Consider the following 22424-nt stretch of genomic DNA (forward strand, 5'->3'; position numbering starts at 1 on the left):
CATTTACTATCAGCTTTCTTCTTTCACACACTTTACCAAACTCAGTCACCAGCTTCTGCAATTTCTCATCCAAATCAGCCATCAGTGCTGTATCATCAGCAAACAACAGCTGAATCACTTCCCAAGCCCTCTCATCCACAGCAAACTGCATACTTGCCCCTCTCTCCAAAACTCGTCCAAAACTCTTGCATTCACCTCCCTAACAACCCCATCCATAAACAAATTAAACAACCATGGAGACCACGCACCCCTGCTGCAAACCGACATTCACTGAGAACCAGTGACTTCCTTCTCTTCTTACTCATACACATGCTTTACATCCTCGATTAAAATTTTTCATTGCTTCCAGCAACTTGCCTCTTACACCATATACTCTTAATACCTTCCACAGAGCATCTCTATCAACTCTATCATATGCCTTCTCCAGATCCATGAATGCTACATGCAAATCCATCTGTTTTTCTAAGTATTTCTCACATACATTCTTCAAAGCAAACACCTGATCCACACATCCTGTACCACTTCTGAAACCACACTGCTCTTCCCCAATCTGATGTTCTGTACATGCCTTCACCCTCTCAATCAATACCCTCCCACATAATTTCTCAGGAATACTCAACAAACTCACTTTTATCCCCTTTGCCTTTGTACAATGGCACTATGCATGCATCTGCCAATCCTCAGGTGCTTACCCATGAGCCATACATACATTGAATATTCTCACCAACCAGTCACCAACACAGTCACCCCCTTTTTTACTAAATTTCACTGCAATACCATCCAAACCCACCATCTTGCAGGCTTTCATCTTCTGCAAAGCTTTCACTACACCTTCTCTGTTTATAAACCAAACCATTCTCCTTGACCTTCTCACTTCGCACACCACCTCGAACGAAAGCACCCTATATCTGCCATTCTATCATCTAACACCTTCAACAAACCTTCAAAATGCTCACTCCATCTCACTCCTCACTCAGTCACTCACTCCTTCACCAATGTTTCCATTTGTTCTCTTGTCTTATGCACATTATATACCTCCTTCCAAAACATCTTTTTATTCTCTGTAAGATTTAATTATATAAGATTTAATTATACACTTATTTATTTTGCTTTGTTGCTGTCTCCCACGTTAGCAAGGTAGCGCAAGGAAACAGACGAAAGAATGGCCCAAACCGCCCACATACACATGTATATACATACACGTCCACACACGCAAATATACATATCTATACATCTCAATGTACACATATATATACACACACACAGACATATACATATATACACATGTACATAATTCATACTGTCTGCCTTTATTTGTTCCCATTGCCACCCCGCCACACATGGAATAACAACCCCCTCCCCCCTCATGTGTGCGAGGTAGCGCTAGGAAAAGACACCTAAGGCCCCATTCATTCACACTCAGTCTCTAGCTGTCATGTAATAATGCACCGAAACCACAGCTCCCTTTCCACATCCAGGCCCCACACGACTTTCCATGGTTTACCCCAGATGCTTCACATGCCCTGGTTCAATCCATTGACAGCACGTCGACCCCGGTATACAACATCGTTCTAATTCACTCTATTCCTTCCATGCCTTTCATCCTCCTGCATGTTCAGGCCCCGATCACTCAAAATCTTTTTCACTCCATCTTTCCACCTAAAATTTGGTCTCCCACTTCTCCTCGTTTCCTCCACCTCTGACACATATATCCTCTTGGTCAATCTTTCCTCACTCATTCTCTCCATGTGACCAAACCATTTCAAAACACCCTCTTCTGCTCTCTCAACCACACTCTTTTTATTTCCACACATCTCTCTTACCCTTACATTACTTACTCGATCAAACCACCTCACATCACACATTGTCCTCAAACATCTCATTTCCAGCACATCCATCCTCCTGCGCACAACTCTATCCATATTCGATGCCTCGCTACCATACAACATTGTTGGAACCACTAATCCTTCAAACATACCCATTTATGCTTTCCGAGATAATGTTCTCGACTTCCAAACATTCTTCAATGCTCCCAGAATTTTCGCCCCCTCCCCCACCCTATGATTCACTTCCGCTTCCATGGTTCCATCTGCTGCCAGATCCACTCCCAGATATCTAAAACACTTTACTTCCTCCAATTTTTCTCCATTCAAATTTACCTCCCAATTGACTTGACCCTCAACCCTACTGTACCTAATAACCTTGCTTTTATTCACATTTACTCTTAACTTTCTTGTTTCACACACTTTACCAAACTCTTTTTCACACGCTTATCAATTAACATGTAATCCAGTAATGCCCTCTGGCCATCTCTCCTACTTACATATGTATACTTATGTATATCCCTCTTTTTAAACCAGGTATTCCTAATCACCAGTCCTTTTTCAGCACACAGATCTACAAGCTCTTCACCATTACCATTTACAGCACCGAATACCCCATGTACACCAATTATTCCCTCAACTGCCACATTACAGTGATGATACAGTGCTGGTGGCTGATTCATGTGAGAAACTGCAGAAGCTGGTGACTGAGTTTGGTAAAGTGTGTGAAAGAAGAAAGTGAAGAGTAAATGTGAATAAGAGCAAGGTTATTAGGTACAGTAGGGTTGAGGGTCAAATCAATTGGGAGGTAAGTTTGAATGGAGAAAAACTGGAGGAAGTAAAGTGTTTTAGATATCTGGGAGTGGATCTGGCAGCGGATGGAACCATGGAAGCGGAAGTGGATCATAGGGTGGGGGAGGGGGAGAAAATCCTGGGAGCCTTGAAGAATGTGTGGAAGTCGAGAACATTATCTCGGAAAGCAAAAATGGGTATGTTTGAAGGAATAGTGGTTCCAACAATGTTGTATGGTTGCGAGGCGTGGGCTATGGATAGAGTTGTGCGCAGGAGGATGGATGTGCTGGAAATGAGATGTTTGAGGACAGTGTGTGGTGTGAGGTGGTTTGATCGAGTAAGTAACGTAAGGGTAAGAGAGATGTGTGGAAATAAAAGAGCGTGGTTGAGAGAGCAGAAGAGGGTGTTTTGAAATGGTTTGGGCACATGGAGAGAATGAGTGAGGAAAGATTGACCAAGAGGATATATGTGTCGGAGGTGGAGGGAACGAGGAGAAGTGGGAGACCAAATTGGAGGTGGAAAGATGGAGTGAAAAAGATTTTGTGTGATCGGGGCCTGAACATGCAGGAGGGTGAAAGGAGGGCAAAGAATAGAGTGAATTGGATCGATGTGGTATACCGGGGTTGAGGTGCTGTCAGTGGATTGAATCAGGGCATGTGAAGCGTCTGGGGTAAACCATGGAAAGCTGTGTAGGTATGTATATTTGCGTGTGTGGACGTATGTATATACATGTGTATGGGGGTGGGTTGGGCCATTTCTTTCATCTGGTTCCTTGCGCTACCTCGCAAACGCGGGAGACAGCAACAAAGCAAAAAAAAATATATATATATATATATATATATATATATATATATATATCGAGGATGTAAGGCATGTGTACGTGTAGGAAGAGAGGAAAGTGATTGGTTCTCAGTGAATGTAGGTTTGCGGCAGGGGTGTGTGATGTCTCCATGGTTGTTTAATTTGTTTATGGATGGGGTTGTAAAGGAGGTAAATGCAAGAGTCCTGGAAAGAGGGGCAAGTATGAAGTCTGTTGGGGATGAGAGAGCTTGGGAAGTGAGTCAATTGTTGTTCGCTGATGATACAGCGCTGGTGGCTGATTCATGTGAGAAACTGCAGAAGCTGGTGACTGAGTTTGGTAAAGTGTGTGGAAGAAGAAAGTTGAGAGTAAATGTGAATAAGAGCAAGGTTATTAGGTACAGTAGGGGTGAGGGTCAAGTCAATTGGGAGGTGAGTTTGAATGGAGAAAAACTGGAGGAAGTGAAGTGTTTTAGATATCTGGGAGTGGATCTGTCAGCGGATGGAACCATGGAAGCGGTATGTATGTATATTTGCGTGTGTGGACGTGTGTATGTACATGTGTATGGGGGGGGGGGGGGTTGGGCCATTTCTTTCGTCTGTTTCCTTGCGCTACCTCGCAAACGCGGGAGACAGCGACAAAGTATAAAAAAAAAAAAAAAAAAAAAAATATATATATATATATATATATATATATATATATATATATATATATATATATATATATAAGTATTTGTGCCTGAGGATTTGCAGAATACATGCATAGTGCCATTGTACAAAGGCAAAGGGGCCAAAGGAGAGTGTTCAAATTATAGATATAAGTTTGTTGAGTATTCCTGGAAAATTATATGGGAGGGTATTGATTGAGAGGGTGAAGGCATGTACAGAGCATCAGATTGGGGAAAAACAGTGTGATTTCAGAAGTGGTAGAGGATGTTTGGATCAGGTGTTTGCTTTGAAGAATGTATGTGGGAAATACTTAGAAAAACAAATGGATCTGTATATAGCATTTATGGATCTGGAGAAGGCATATGATAGAGTTGATAGAGATGCTGTGGGAGGCAAGTTGCTGGAAGCAGTGAAAAGTTTTTATATAGGATGTAAGGCATGTGTACGAGTAGGAAGAGAGGAAAGTGATTGGCTGTCAGTGAACATCGGTTTGTGGCAGGGGTGCGTGATGTTTCCATGGTTATTTAATTTGTTTATGGATGGGGTCCTTAGGGAGGTAAATGAAAGAGCTTTAGAGTGAGGGGCAAGTATGCAGTTTGCTGTGGATGAGAGGGCTTAGGGAGTGAGTCAGTTGTTGTTTGCCGATGATACAGCGCTGGTGGCTGATTCGAATGAGAAACTGCAGAAGCTGGTGACTGAGTTTGGTAAAGTGTGTGAATAAGAGGAAGGTTATTAGGTACAGTAGGGTTGAGGGACAAGTCAATTGGAAGGTAAGTTTGAATGGAGAAAAACTGTAGGATGTGAAGTGTTTTAGATACTTGGTAGTGGATTTGGCAGCAGATGGAACCATGGAAGCGGAAGTTAGCCAGAGGGTGTGAAAGTTCTGGGAGTGTTGAAGAATGTGTGGAAGGCAAGAACATTATCTTTGAAAGCAAAATTTGGTATGTTTGAAGGAATAGTGGTTCCAACAATGTTATATGGTTGCGAGGCATTTGCTATAGTTAAGGTTGTGCATAGGAGGGTGTATGTGTTGGTAATGAGATGTTTGAGGACAATATGTGGTGTGCGGTGGTTTGATCGAGTAAGTAATGAAAGGGTAAGAGAGATGTGTGGTAAGAAAATGAGTGTGGTTGAGAAAGGAGAAGAGGGTGTTTTGAAATGGTTTGGTCACGTGGAGAGAATGAGTGAGGAAAGATTGACCAAGAGGATATATGTGTCGGAGGTGGAGGGAACGAGGAGAGGTGGGAGACCAAATTGAAGGTGGAAGGATGGAGTGAAAAAGATTTTCAGCAATCAGCCACTAGAGCTGTATTGTTGGCAAACAACAACTGCCTCTTTTCTCAAGCCCTCTCATCCCCAACAGACCGTATACTCGCCCCTCTCACTAAAACTCTTGCATTTACCTCCCTAACCACCCCATCCATTAACAAATTAAACAACCACTGGGACATCACGCACCCCTGCTAGAGACCGACATTCATTGGGAACCAATCACTCTCCTCTCTTCCTACTCATACATATGCCTTCCATTCCGGTAAAAACTTTTCACTGCTTCTGGCAACTTACCTCCCACACCATACACTCTTAAGACCTTCCACAAGACATCTCTGTCAACCCTATTGTATGCTTTCTCCAGATCCATAAATGCTACATACAAATCCATCTGTTTTTCTTAGTATTTCTCACACACATTCTTCAAAGCAAACACCTGATCCACACATCCTCTACCACTTCTGAAACCACAATGCTCTTCCTCAACCTGATGCTCTGTACATGCTTTTACCTTCTCAATGAAAATCCTCCCATAAAATTTCCCAGGAATACTCAACAAACTTATGCCTCTGTAGTTTGAACACTCACTTTTATTCCCTTTGCCTTTGCACAATGGACCTATACATGCATTCTGCCAATGCTCAGGCTTTTCACCATGGTCCATACATACATTGAATTTCCTTGCCAACCAATCAACAATGCAGTCACCTGCTTTTTTGGTAGATTCTACTGCAGTACCCTCAATAACTGCCGCCTTACCAGATTTCATCTTCCACAAAGCTTTCAATACCTCTTCTCTGTTAACCAAGCCATTCTCCCAGCCCCTCTCACTTTGCACTCCATCCCAGTCAAAACATCCTATATCTGCCACTCTATCATCAAACACATTCAACAGACCTTCAAAATACTTACTCCATCTCCTCACTTCATCACTACTTGTTATTACTTCCCCACTTGCCCTCTTCACCAATGTTCTCATTTGTTTTATTTTCATACGCATGTTATTTATCTCCTTCCAAAACATTTCTTTATCCTCCCTAAAGTTTAATTATACTCACTCACCCCAGCTCTCATTTGCCCTGTTTTTTAATCCTTACAGCTTTCTCTTGACCTCCTGCTGCTTTTTTTACACATCTAGTCATTTGCACTCCTTCCTTGCAAGTATTGTCCAAACGCCTCTCTTTTCTCTTTTGCTATATACTTATATGTGGTTTTGTTCAGAAAAAAATGTTGTTTTAAATTCTTTGACAAGAAAATTAATGGATTTTGTATTAATGATACTGAAAATTACTACTCTAAGGCACTCAGAATATCTACAGCAGCGGCAGTCAGTGGGTTAAAGAGTTCATAGAAGTAGAATATATAATCAGTAAATATGGTAGTGGAACTGCAGAATTTGAAAAAACATTATATCCGAGATAACGACTAAGTTATAGATAATCAATCAGGTTGGAATTTTAAACTTTTATATAAATCAGACTTATGGTAATAGTTTTCAGAAATTTTTTTTATCTTTCATGAAAGATTAAAAACTTTAAATGTATATCAGTTCTTTATTGAGAACCAAACAAAGCTTGACAGAAGCAGTTAATGAATATTTATAGCAGATATTCACAGCATCTTTATTTTGATTTAGTTAGTATGATACAGTACTTGTTTCTTAGATACCTTGGTTCAACTATCTTTACTATGAATTAACTTTAAAGATAATGTTATTCATTCTGTATCCCCAAACATTAGATATGTATAGGTTAAGCATTGTGTGAGCACAGAACTAAGCAAGCATTATTAATCATACAACATAATGATTTAGAATGCAGTAGTAATACACTTTCAGTTAAGGAATTTCAGTGTCATTAAGATTTATCTGATCCATCTCTTAGTCTATCACTGAAGGGAAATATTGAAAATAAATCCTTTTTGGTACATTTCTGAAATACTGATGAGATAAAGTGGCCCAGTCCCTAACAGAATATAGCAGCCATAAAATGTTGGTACAAGGGGAACTGGGCGAATCAATATATCCTTAGTAGGATGATAGAATAGTGAAGCTACCAGCCCAACAGCCAGCAGCATTCTCATTTAGCACACTCGGTATTATCAGGATACTGATAATTTGATTCTAAATGTATTGCTGCAAAGCTCATTCCATCTATATATAATAGTTAAAGATTAGTTCATAATGGAATCCCATAATATGAAACTGGATCAGTAAGATAAATTAAACTCTATATAAGTTTTTACTTGTATAATCTTTAGAAGTTGAAGATTTATGAGAAGTATAGGCATGCCATCCTTTTCAGTGGAAGAGATAGGATGTTCTAGAAAAGGAACCAGAAAAGATCCTACTAGAGTTCATCAGAACCATGCTGGTTAGAAGGGGCTAGCCTGTTATTCATATTAGCTAACACTTTAAAATAAAACAGAAGACAACAGCTGCATATTAATCAAGATAATTATTTTCCTTGATATTCATGTACCACTTTTATTCCAAATAATCAAGGAGGCAGATACTGCTTCATGCAGTTTAGTGGCTGCTAGAGAGGATAGGTGACACAACAAGGGACTGAGTCAATAGAATGCATATTTCTACATACTCCTTGGCTTTCTAAAGATTTATTCCTCTGCTTAAAATGAAAGAAAGCATCCAGGATCCTAACATGTTAGATACTTGGGTCTCATTTGAAATCATCAGACAGCATACAGATAAAGGACTAATTTGCTGGAGGAGAAACAATCTTTTAGCTTACTTCTCCTTATTGTTTGAGTAAACAGGAATTTTATGCATAATATGAAAGAATGAAGCAAAATTTAGAATTAGGAAAAATTTAAAAGAACACTCACTTACATTTCATGGATTGGGCTACTAGTAATACAGTCTTATAAGGCACTATTTTTTCATGAATGCCTAATTCTTGCTAGATTTCCTTTTTCAGTTTACCAAATATTAGTTTATTTCACCAAAATACCTATAAACTAAGTTACTCAGTAAAGAATGTAAGCATTATTTTGAGTAAATTGTTGTTAGGCATTATGTACAAACTTCCCAGCCTCAGGATAATTCCAAACTTACAGCTAACATTCTTTATAATATCCAGGCCTTGCCATCTCATCATCTGGGGATATTTACATTGCGGATGGTACAAATATTCGTGTAGTGAGTCCCTCTGGCATCATCTCTACGGTTATTGGTGGCCATGATCACCGCTCCCATTGGGCACCTGTCCCTTGCAATGGCACTATCAATATGGACCAGCTGCATCTACGTTGGCCCACTGAGCTAGCCATCTCCCCCTTAGATGGCTCACTTCACATTCTGGATGATCACCTAGTCCTCAGAGTAACTCCAGATAGTCGGGTTCAGGTATGAAGACCATTTACTGATAATGTCTCTCTATGATAGGGATCGGAATGTGTGATAGTCTTAATGTATGTAGTTTTAATGATAATGGATTTATTTGGTAATACTGGACTCCATGTGCTTGAGATTACACTGTGAGTGAAATGTCACCTTTAGTGCATCATGTGCTTGAGATTACACTGTGAGTGAAATGTCACCTTTAGTGCATCTGTGTCATTGGGAGTACTGACTCCTCAGAGAAATTCACGCTCTAAAGGAGTTCACATTTCCCTGCTTCTAGAAGTAGAACAGCTTTGGGCTGCAGTAGCCTCTAGAAAGTGCTCCTGGGTAACACCAGAGTTCTCCCTTAAAAGATTGTTGTATAGTAATCATAATTAGATAGAATATGGCTTTAGATCCAACCACTCCTTTGCCACACTATACAAAGGCCTCTCAAAACATATTCTAGATGGCTTCAACAAACCATAAACCCCCACTTGCACAGTAATAGTGACAAAATACACCAACAAAGCATTTGACATTTTTCTCCAACATATCTCTCCACAAAAAATAGTTAATACCACCATCAAAAATACTGATAAACAGCATTTGGTCAATTTCATAGCTGGTTGCAAAGCAAAAGCCATTCACAAAGGTTTCACCTTTATTAACATTAAGCTTTACTGTGGAGTAACCCAGCAAGCAGTCCTTTCTCCAACCCTTTACAGTCTTATGATCTTCCATTGCCTTCAGTAGACCATATTAAGAGGATCCTCTCATATGTAAATGATCAAAGCCACATCATAGAACCCTGACGTTAAAGGAGCAACAACAAACAATCAAAATTGCATTACACAATTAGAATACAGGTCACCCAGAACAAATTATAAATTTTTTTTTGTTCATGCATATTTACCATTTCCCGCATTACCAAGGTAGCATTAAGAACAGAGGACTAAGCCTAAGAGGGTGAATGCTCATTTGGCCCCCTTCTCTGTTCTTTCTTTTGGAAAATTAAAAACTGTAGGGAAGGATTTCCAGCCTCCCGCTCCCTCCACTTTTAGTCGCCTTTTACAATATGCAGGGAATATGTGGGAAGTATATATATATCCCTGGGGATAGGGGAGAAAGAATGCTTCCCACACATTCCCCACGTATCGTAGAAGGCGACTAAAGGGGATGGGAAAGGGGGGCTAGAAACCCTACCCTCCCTGTATTTTAACTTTCTAAAAGGAGAAACAGAAGAAGGAGTCATGCGGGGAGTGCTCATCCTTTCGAAGGCTCAGATTGGGGTGTCTAAAAGTGTGTGAATGTAACCAAGATGAGAAAAAAACAGAGATAGGTAGTATGTTTGAGGAAAGGAACCTGGATGTTTGGCTCTTGAGTGAAACGAAGCTCAAGGGTAAAGGGGAAGAGTGGTTTGGGAATGTCTTGGGATTAAAATCAGGGGTTGGTGAGAGGACAAGAACAAAGGAAGGAGTAGCACTGCTCATGAAGCTGGAGTTGTGGGAGTATGTAATAGAGTGTAAGAAAGTAAACTCTAGATTGATATGGGTAAAACTGATGGTAGATGGAGCAAGATGGGTGATTATTGGTGCCTATTTCACCTGGTCATGAGAAGAAAGATCCTGAGAGGCAAGTGTTTTGGGAGCAGCTGAGTGAGTGTGTTAGCAGCTTTGATGCACGAGACTGGGTTATAGTGATGGATGATTTGAATGCAAAGATGAGTAATGTGGAAGTGGAGAGAGTAATTGGTGTACATGGGGTATTCAGTGTTGTAAATGGAAATGGTGAAGAGCTTGTAGATTTGTGTGCTGAAAAAAGACTGGTGATTGGGAATACCTGGTTTAAAAAGAGAGATATACATTAGTATATGTAAGTGGAAGAGATGGCCAGAGAGCGTTATTGGATTACGTGTTAATTGATAGGCGCATGAAAGAGAGACTTTTGGATGTTAATGTGCTGAGAGGTGCAACTGGAGGGATATCTGATCATTATCTTGTGGAGGCGAAGGTGAAGATATGTAGAGGCTTTCAGAAAAGAAGAGAGAATGTTGGGGTGAAGAGAGTGGTGAGAGTAAGTGAGCTTGGAAAGGAGGCTTAGGTGAGGAAGTACCAGGAGAGATTGAATGCAGAATGGAAAAAGGTGAGAGCAAATGACATAAGGGGAGTGAGGGAGGGATGGGATGTATTTAGGGAAGCAGTGATGGCTTGTACAAAAGATGCCTGTGGCATGAGAAAGGTGGGAGGTGGGCAGATTAGAGAGGGTAGTGAGTGGTGGGATGAAGAAGAGTGTTTTGGTCGAGGTGGTGTGCGAAGTGAGAGGGTCAGGGAAATGATTTGGTAAACAGAAAAGAGACAGTGAAAGCTTTGCAGAAGATGAAAGCTGACAAGGTGGTGGGCTTGGATGGTATTGCTGTGGAATCTATAAAAAAAGGGGGTGATTGTGTTGTTGACTGGTTGGTGAGAATATTCAATATATGCATGGGTCATGGTGAAGTGCCTGAGTATTGGCAGAATGCATGTATAGTGCCATTGTACAAAGGCAAAAAGGGGATAAAGGTGAGTGTTCAAATTACAGAGGTATAAGTTTGTTGAGTATTCCTAGGAAATTATGTGGGAGGGTATTGATTAAGAGGGTCAAGGCATGTACAGAGCATCAGATTGGGGAGGAGCAGTATGGGTTCAGAAGTGGTAGAGGATATGTGGATCAGGTGTTTGCTTTGAAGATTGTATATGAGAAATACTTAGAAAAGCAGATGGATTTGTATGTAGCATTTATGGATCTGGAGAAGGCATATGATAGAGTTGATAGAGATGCTATGTGGAAGGTATCAAGAGTATATGGTGTGGGAGGTAAGTTGCTAGAAACAGTAAAAAGCTTTTATCGAGGATGTAAGGCATGTATACGAGTAGGAAGAGAGGAAAGTGATTGCTTCCCAGTGAATGTCGGTTATCGGTAGGGGTGTGTGATGTCTCCATGGTTGTTTAATTTGTTTATGGATAGGGTTGTTAGTGAGGTGAATGCAAGACTTTTGGAGAAAGGGGCAAGTATGCAGTCTGTTGTGCATGAGAGGGCTTGGGAAGTGAGTCAGTTGTTTTTCACTGATGATACATCGCTGGTGGCTGATTTGGATGAGAAACTGCAGAAGCTGGTGACTGATTTTGGTAAAGTGTGTGAAAGAACAAAGCTGAGAGTAAATATGAATAAGAGCATCTCATTTCCAATACATCCACTCTCCTTCACACAACCCTATCTAAAGCCTATGCCTCGCACCCATATAACATTGTTGGAACCACTATTCCTTCAAACATACCTATTTTTGCTTTCCGAGATAACGTTCTCGCCTTCCACACATTCTTCAATGTTCCCAGAACCTTCTCCCCCTCCCCCACCCTATGACTCACTTCCACTTCGTTGGTTCCATCCACTGCCAAATCCACTCCCAAATATCTAAAACACTTCACTTCCTCCAGTTTTTTCCATTCAAACTTACCTTCCAGTTGACTTCTCCTCAACCCTCAACCCTACTAAACCTAATAACCTTGCTCTTATTCACAGTTACTCACAACTATCTTCATTCACACACTTTACCAAACTCAGTCACCAGCTTCTGCAGTTTCTCACCCGAATCAGCCACCAGTGCTGTGTCATCAGCAAACAACAACTAACTTACTTCCCAAGCCCTCTCATCCACAACTCTCTCCAAAACTCTTGCATTCACCTCCCTAACAACCCCATCCATAAACAAATTAAACAACCATGGAGACATCACGCTACCCTGCCGCAAACCAACATTCACTGGGAAGCAATCACTTTCCTCTCTTCCTACTCTTACACATGCCTTACATCCTCAATAAAAACTTTTCACTGCTTCTAGCAACTTGCCTCCCACACCATATACTGTTAATACCTTCCAGAGAGTTTCTATCATCTCTATCATATGCCTTCTCCAGATCCATAAATGCTACATACAAATCCATTTGTTTTTCTCAGTATTTCTCACACACATTCTTCAAATCATACACCTTATCTACACATTCTCTCCCACTTCTGAAACCACACTGCTCTTCCCCAATCTGATGCTCCATATATGCCTTCACCCTCTCAATCAATACCCTCCCATATAATTTCCCAGGAATGCTCAGCTCTTCTGTTTCCCTTTTAGAAAGTTAAAATACAAGGAGAAGAGGGTTTCAAACAACCACTCCCATCCCCTTTAGTCACCTTCCATGACATGTTAGGAATGCAAGGGAAGTTTTCTTTCTTTCCTATCCTCAGGGATATATATATTTTTATTTAATCATTACATTTTGTCTCCATCTCCCACGTCAGCAAGGTAGTGCAAGGAAATAGGTGAAAGAATGGCCCAACCCACCTGCATGTTTACCATATGGCATCCTAGCTACGTCTCTTCATTGTATATCAACAGATTGTTATGTTCCTCTCTTGTGTCTCCCCTGATAATGTGATTATTATATGAAAGTTCACTTGGGAACTTATTTTTGTTTCATTTTCCCTGTGGACTCATAGGAATATCTTGATCAAGCACAAAATTGTGATCCTCTCCAATATATATATATTTTTTTTTTTTTTTTTTATACTTTGTCGCTGTCTCCCGCGTTTGCGAGGTAGCGCAAGGAAACAGACGAAAGAAATGGCCCAACCCCCCCCCCCATACACATGTATATACATACGTCCACACACGCAAATATACATACCTACACAGCTTTCCATGGTTTACCCCAGACGCTTCACATGCCTTGATTCAATCCACTGACAGCACGTCAACCCCGGTATACCACATCGCTCCAATTCACTCTATTCCTTGCCCTCCTTTCACCCTCCTGCATGTTCACGCCCCGATCACACAAAATCTTTTTCACTCCATCTTTCCTCCTCCAATTTGGTCTCCCTCTTCTCCTCGTTCCCTCCACCTCCGACACATATATCCTCTTGGTCAATCTTTCCTCACTCATTCTCTCCATGTGCCCAAACCACTTCAAAACACCCTCTTCTGCTCTCTCAACCACGCTCTTTTTATTTCCACACATCTCTCTTACCCTTACGTTACTCACTCGATCAAACCACCTCACACCACACATTGTCCTCAAACATCTCATTTCCAGCACATCCATCCTCCTGCGCACAACTCTATCCATAGCCCACGCCTCGCAACCATACAACATTGTTGGAACCACTATTCCTTCAAACATACCCATTTTTGCTTTCCGAGATAATGTTCTCGACTTCCACACATTCTTCAAGGCCCCCAGAATTTTCGCCCCCTCCCCCACCCTATGATCCACTTCCGCTTCCATGGTTCCATCGCTGCCAGATCCACTCCCAGATATCTAAAACACTTCACTTCCTCCAGTTTTTCTCCATTCAAACTCACCTCCCAATTGACTTGACCCTCAACCCTACTGTACCTAATAACCTTGCTCTTTTTCACATTTACTCTTAACTTTCTTCTTCCACACACTTTACCAAACTCAGTCACCAGCTTCTGCAGTTTCTCACATGAATCAGCCACCAGCGCTGTATCATCAGCGAACAACAACTGACTCACTTCCCAAGCTCTCTCATCCCCAACAGACTTCATACTTGCCCCTCTTTCCAAAACTCTTGCATTTACCTCCCTAACAACCCCATCCAGAAACAAATTAAACAACCATGGAGACATCACACACCCCTGCCGCAAACCTACATTCACTGAGAACCAATCACTTTCCTCTCTTCCTACACGTACACATGCCTTACATCCTCGATAAAAACTTTTCACTGCTTCTAACAACTTTCCTCCCACACCATATATTCTTAATACCTTCCACAGAGCATCTCTATCAACTCTATCATATGCCTTCTCCAGATCCATAAATGCTACATACAAATCCATTTGCTTTTCTAAGTATTTCTCACATACATTCTTCAAAGCAAACACCTGATCCACACATCCTCTACCACTTCTGAAACCACACTGCTCTTCCCCAATCTGATGCTCTGTACATGCCTTCACCCTCTCAATCAATACCCTCCCATATAATTTACCAGGAATACTCAACAAACTTATACCTCTGTAATTTGAGCACTCACTCTTATCCCCTGTGCCTTTGTACAATGGCACTATGCATGCATTCCGCCAATCCTCAGGGACCTCACCATGAATCATACATACATTAAATAACCTTACCAACCAGTCAACAATACAGTCACCCCCTTTTTTAATAAATTCCACTGCAATACCCTCCAAACTTGCTGCCTTGCCGGCTTTCATCTTCCGTAAAGCTTTTACTACCTCTTCTCTATTTACCAAATCATTTTCCCTAACCCTCTCACTTTGCACACCACCTCGACCAAAACACCCTATATCTGCCACTCTATCATCAAACACATTCAACAAACCTTCAAAATACTCACTCCATCTCACCTCCCCATTAGCCCCCTTCACTGAAGTTCCCATTTGCTCCCTTGTCTTACACACTTTATTTACCTCCTTCCAAAATATCTTTTTATTCTCCCTTAAATTTAATGATACTCTCTCACCCCAACTCTCATTTGCCCTCTTTTTCACCTCTTGCACCTTTCTCTTGACCTCCTGCCTCTTTCTTTTATACCTCTTCCACTCATTTACACTTTTTCCCTGCAAAAATCGTCCAAATGCCTCTCTCTTCTCTTTCACTAATAATCTTACTTCCTCATCCCACCACTCACTACCTTTTCTAATCAACCCACCTCCCACGCTTCTCATGCCACAAGCATCTTTCGCACAAGCCATCACTGCTTCCCTAAATACATCCCATTCCTCCCCCACTCCCCTTACCTCTTTTGTTCTCACCTTTTTCCATTCTGTACTCAGTCTCTCCTGGTACTTCCTCACACAAGTCTCCTTCCCAAGCTCACTTACTCTCACCACTCTTTTCACCCCAACATTCTTCTTTTCTGAAAACCCCCACAGATCTTCACCTTCACCTCCACAAGATAGTGATCAGATATCCCTCCAGTTGCACCTCTCATATATATATATATATATATATATATATATATTTTTTTTTTTCATACTATTCGCTATTTCCCGCGATAGCGAGGTAGCGTTAAGAACAGAGGACTGGGCCTTTGAGGGAATATCCTCACCTGGACCTCTCCTCTGTTCCTTCTTTTGGAAAATATATGTATATATATATATTTTTTTTTTTTCTTTTTTTTTTGCTTTGTCGCTGTCTCCCGCGTTTGCGAGGTAGCGCAAGGAAACAGACGAAAGAAATGGCCCAACCCACCCCCATACACATGTATATACATACGTCCGCACACGCAAATATACATACCTACACAGATTTCCATTGTTTACCCCAGACGCTTCACATGCCTCGATTCAATACACTGACAGCACGTCAACCCCGGTATACCACATCGCTCCAATTCACTCTATTCCTTGCCCTCCTTTCACCCTCCTGCATGTTCAGGCCCCGATCACACAAAATCTTTTTCACTCCATCTTTCCACCTCCAATTTGGTCTCCCTCTTCTCCTCGTTCCCTCCACCTCCGACACATATATCCTCTTGGTCAATCTTTCCTCACTCATTCTCTCCATGTGCCCAAACCATTTCAAAACACCCTCTTCTGCTCTCTCAACCACGCTCTTTTTATTTCCACACATCTCTCTTACCCTTACGTTACTTACTCGATCAAAACACCTCACACCACACATTGTCCTCAAACATCTCATTTCCAGCACATCCATCCTCCTGCGCACAACTCTATCCATAGCCCACGCCTCGCAACCATACAACATTGTTGGAACCACTATTCCTTCAAACATACCCATTTTTGCTTTCCGAGATAATGTTCTCGACTTCCACACATTCTTCAAAGCTCCCAGAATTTTCGCCCCCTCCCCCACCCTATGATCCACTTCCGCTTCCATGGTTCCATCCGTTGCCAGATCCACTCCCAGATATCTAAAACACTTCACTTCCTCCAGTTTTTCTCCATTCAAACTCACCTCCCAATTAACTTGACCCTCAACCCTACTGTACCTAATAACCTTGCTCTTATTCACATTTACTCTTAACTTTCTTCTTTCACACACTTTACCAAACTCAGTCACCAGCTTCTGCAGTTTCTCACATGAATCAGCCACCAGCGCTGTATCATCAGCGAACAACAACTGACTCACTTACCAAGCTCTCTCATCCCCAACAGACTTCATACTTGCCCCTCTTTCCAAAACTCTTGCATTTACCTCCCTAACAACCCCATCCAGAAACAAATTAAACAACCATGGAGACATCACACACCCCTGCCGCAAACCTACATTCACTGAGAACCAATCACTTTCCTCTCTTCCTACACGTACACATGCCGTACATCCTCGATAAAAACTTTTCACTGCTTCTAACAACTTACCTCCCACACCATATATTCTTAATACCTTCCACAGAGCATCTCTATCAACTCTATCATATGCCTTCTCCAGATCCATAAATGCTACATACAAATCCATTTGCTTTTCTAAGTATTTCTCACATACATTCTTCAAAGCAAACATCTGATCCCCTTTATATATATATATATATATATATATATATTTTTTTTTTTTTTTCATACTATTCGCCATTTTCCGCGATAGCGAGGTAGCGTTAAGAACAGAGGACTGGGCCTTTGAGGGAATATCCTCACCTGGCCCTCTTCTCTGTTCCTTCTTTTGGAAAATTAAAAAAAAAAAAAAAAAAAAAAAAAAAACGAGAGGGGAGGATTTCCAGCCCCCCGCTCCCTTCCCTTTTAGTCGCCTTCTACGACACGCAGGGAATACGTGGGAAGTATTCTTTCTCCCCTATCCCCAGGGAAAATATATATATATATATATATATATATATATATATATATATATATATATATATATATATATATATATGCATAGTGCCTTTGTACAAAGGCAAAGGGGATAAGAGTGAGTGCTCAAATTACAGAGGTATAAGTTTGTTGAGTATTCCTGGTAAATTATATGGGAGGGTATTGATTGAGATGGTGAAGGCAGGTACAGAGCATCAGATTGGGGAAGAGCAGTGTGGTAGAGGATGTGTGGATCAGGTGTTTGCTTTGAAGAATGTATGTGAGAAATACTTAGAAAAGCAAATGGATTTGTTTGTAGCATTTATGGATCTGGAGAAGGCATATGATAGAGTTGATAGAGATGCTCTGTGGAAGGTATTAAGAATATATGGTGTGGGAGGCAAGTTGTTAGAAGCAGTGAAAAGTTTTTATCGAGGATGTAAGGCATGTGTACGTGTAGGAAGAGTGGAAAGTAATTGGTTCTCAGTGAATGTAGGTTTGCGGCAGGGGTGTGTGATGTCGCCATGGTTGTTTAATTTGTTTATGGATGGGGTTGTTAGGGAGATGAATGCAAGAGTTTTGGAAAGAGGGGCAAGTATGAAGTCTGTTGGGGATAAGAGAGCTTGGGAAGTGAGTCAGTTGTTGTTCGCTGATGATACAGCGCTGGTGGCTGATTCATGTGAGAAACTGCAGAAGCTAGTGACTGAGTTTGGTAAAGTGTGTGAAAGAAAAAAGTTAAGAGTAAATGTGAATAAGAGCAAGGTAATTAGGTACAGTAGGGTTGAGGGTCAAGTCAATTGGGAGGTAAGTTTGAATGGAGAAAAACTGGAGGAAGTAAAGTGTTTTAGATATCTGGGAGTGGATCTGGCAGCGGATGGAACCATGGATGCGGAAATGGATCATAGGGTGGGGGAGGGGGTGAAAATCCTGGGAGCCTTGAAGAATGTGTGGAAGTCGAGAACATTATCTCGGAAAGCAAAATGGGTATGTTTGAAGGAATAGTGGTTCCAACAATGTTGTATGGTTGCGAGGCGTGGGCTATGGATAGAGTTGTGCGCAGGAGGATGGATGTGCTGGAAATGAGATGTTTGAGGACAATGTGTGGTGTGAGGTGGTTTGATCGAGTAAGCAACGTAAGGGTAAGAGAGATGTGTGGAAATAAAAAGAGCGTGGTTGAGAGAGCAGAAGAGGGTGTTTTGAAATAGTTTGGGCACATGGAGAGAATGAGTGAGGAAAGATTTACCAAGAGGATATATGTGTCGGAGGTGGAGGGAACGAGGAGAGGTGGGAGACCAAATTGGAGGTGGAAAGATGGAGTGAAAAGGATTTTGTGTGATCGAGGCCTGAACATGCAGGAGGGTGAAAGGAGGGCAAGGAATAGAGTGAATTGGATCGATGTGGTATACCGGGGTTGACGTGTTGTCAGTGGAATGAATCAGGGCATGTGAAACTTCTGGGGTAAACCATGGAAAGCTGTGTAGGTATGTATATTTGCGTGTGTGGACGTATGTATATTCATGTGTATGGGGGTGGGTTGGGCCATTTCTTTCGTCTGTTTCCTTGCGCTACGTCACAAACGCGGGAGAGAGCAGCAAAAAAAAAATTATATATATATATATATATATATATATATATATATATATATATATATATATATATATATATATATTATTATTATACTTTGTCGCTGTCTCCCGCGTTTCCGAGGTATATATATATATATATATATATATATATATATATATATTCTTTTTTTTTTCTTTTCATACTATTAGCCATTTCCCGCATTAGTGAGGTACCATTGAGAACAGAGGACTGGGCCTTTGAGGGAATATCCTCACCTGGCCCCCTTCTCTGTTCCCTCTTTTGGAAAATTAAAAAAAAAAGCGAGAGGGGAGGATTTCCAGCCACCCGCTCCCTCCCCTTTTAGTGCAAGGAAACAGATGAAAGAAATGGCCCAACCCCCCCATACACATGTATATACACATGTCCACACATGCAAATATACATACCTACATAGCTTTCCATGGTTTACCCCAGACGCTTCACATGCCTTGATTCAATCCACTGACAGCACGTCAACCCCGGTATACCACATCGCTCCAATTCACTCTATTCCTTGCCCTCCTTTCACCCTCCTGCATGTTCAGGCCCCGATCACACAAAATCTTTTTCACTCCATCTTTCCACCTCCAATTTGGTCTCCCTCTTCTCCTCGTTCCCTCCACCTCCGACACATATATCCTCTTGGACAATCTTTCCTCACTCATTCTCTCCATGTGCCCAAACCACTTCAAAACAACCTCTTCTGCTCTCTCAACTACGCTCTTTTTATTTCCACACATCTCTCTTACCCTTACGTTACTCACTCGATCAAACCACCTCACACCACACATTGTCCTCAAACATCTCATTTCCAGCACATCCATCCTCCTGCGCACAACTCTATCCATAGCCCATGCCTCGCAACCATACAACATTGTTGGAACCACTATTCCTTCAAACATACCCATTTTCGCTTTCCGAGATAATGTTCTCGACTTCCACACATTCTTCAAGGCTCCCAGGATTTTCACCCCCTCCCCCACCCTATGATCCACTTCCGCTTTCATGGTTCCATCCGCTGCCAGATCCACTCCCATATATCTAAAACACTTCACTTCCTCCAGTTTTTCTCCATTCAAACTCACCTCCCAATTGACTTGACCCTCAACCCTACTGTACCTAATAACCTTGCTCTTATTCACATTTACTCTTAACTTTTTTCTTCCACACACTTAACCAAACTCAGTCACCAGCTTCTGCAGTTTCTCACATGAATCAGCCACCAGCGCTGTATCATCAGCGAACAACAACTGACTCACTTCCCAAGCTCTCTCATCCCCAACAGACTTCATACTTGCCCCTCTTTCCAAAACTCTTGCATTTACCTCCCTAACAACCCCATCCATAAAAAATTAAACAACCATGGAGACATCACACACCCCTGCCGCAAACCTACATTCACTGAGAACCAATCACTTTCCTCTCTTCCTACACGTACACATGCCTTACATCCATGATAAAAACTTCTCACTGCTTCTAGATATATATATATATATATATATATATATTTTTTTTTTTTTGCTTTGTCGCTGTCTCCCGCGTTTGCGAGGTAGCGCAAGGAAACAGACGAAAGAAATGGCCCAACCCACCCCCATACACATGCCTTGATTCAATCCACTGACAGCACGTCAACCCCGTTATACCACATCGCTCCAATTCACTCTATTCTTTGCCCTCCTTTCACCCTCCTGCATGTTCAGGCCCCGATCACACAAAATCTTTTTCACTCCATCTTTCCACCTCCAATTTGGTGTCCCTCTTCTCCTCGTTCCCTCCACCTCCGACACATATATCCTCTTGGTCAATCTTTCCTCACTCATTCTCTCCATGTGCCCAAACTATTTCAAAACACCCTCTTCTGCTCTCTCAACCACGCTCTTTTTATTTCCACACATCTCTCTTACCCTTACGTTGCTTACTCGATCAAACCACCTCACACCACACATTGTCCTCAAACATCTCATTTCCAGCACATCCATCCTCCTGCGCACAACTCTATCCATAGTCCACGCCTCGCAACCATACAACATTGTTGGAACCACTATTCCTTCAAACATACCCTTTTTTGCTTTCCGAGATAATGTTCTGGACTTCCACACATTCTTCAAGGCTCCCAGAATTTTCGCCCCCTCCCCCACCCTATGATCCACTTCCGCTTACATGGTTCCATCCGCTGCCACATCCACTCCCATATATCTAAAACACTTCACTTCCTCCAGTTTTTCTCCATTCAAACTCACCTCCCAATTGAATTGACCCTCAACCCTACTGTACCTAATAACCTTGCTCTTATTCACATTTACTCTTAACTTTCTTCTTTCACACACTTTACCAAACTCAGTCACCAGCTTCTGCAGTTTCTCACATGAATCTGCCACCAGCGCTGTATCATCAGCGAACAACAACTGACTCACTTCCCAAGCTCTCTTATCCCCAACAGAATTCATACTTGCCCCTCTTTCCAAAACTCTTGCATTCACCTCCCTAACAACCCCATCCATAAACAAATTAAACAACCATGGAGACATCACACACCCCTGCCGCAAACCTACATTCACTGAGAACCAATCACTTTCCTCTCTTCCTACACGTACACATGCCTTACATCCTCGATAAAAACTTTTCACTGCTTCTAACAACTTTCCTCCCACACCATATATTCTTAATACCTTCCACAGAGCATCTCTATCAACTCTATCATATGCCTTCTCCAGATCCATAAATGCTACATACAAATCCATTTGCTTTTCTAAGTATTTCTCACATACATTCTTCAAAGCAAACACCTGATCCACATATCCTCTACCACTTCTGAAACCACACTGCTCTTCCCCAATCTGATGCTCTGTACATGCCTTCACCCTCTCAATCAATACCCTCCCATATAATTTGCCAGGAATACTCAACAAACTTATACCTCTGTAATTTAAGCACTCACTCTTATCCCCTTTGCCTTTGTACAATGGCACTATGCACGCATTCCGCCAATCCTCAGGCACCTCACCATGAGTCATACATACATTAAATAACCTTACCAACCAGTCAACAATACAGTCACCCCCTTTTTTAATAAATTCCACTGCAATACCATCCAAACCTGCTGCCTTGCCGGCTTTCATCTTCCGCAAAGCTTTTACTACCTCTTCTCTGTTTACCAAATCATTTTCCCTAACCCTCACACTTTGCACACCACCTCGACCAAAACACCCTATATCTGCCACTCTATCATCAAACACATTCAACAAACCTTCAAAATACTCACTCCATCTCCTTCTCACATCACCACTACTTG

The 22424-nt window shown here is 41.6% G+C and overlaps 1 protein-coding gene across 1 annotated transcript in view; it reads left to right on the forward strand.

Annotated features, from left to right (window-relative positions):
- Nucleotides 1-22424, forward strand: part of LOC139760933 (teneurin-m-like) — a 395107-nt gene that overhangs the window by 253185 nt on the left and 119498 nt on the right. The window contains exon 7 of the mRNA XM_071684709.1: nt 8453-8718. Coding sequence (XP_071540810.1) covers nt 8453-8718 — 266 coding nt within the window. The remainder of the gene's footprint in view (nt 1-8452; nt 8719-22424) is intronic.

Source organism: Panulirus ornatus, chromosome 38 (genome assembly GCF_036320965.1).
Source record: "Panulirus ornatus isolate Po-2019 chromosome 38, ASM3632096v1, whole genome shotgun sequence".
Classification (NCBI taxonomy): Eukaryota; Metazoa; Arthropoda; class Malacostraca; order Decapoda; family Palinuridae; genus Panulirus; species Panulirus ornatus.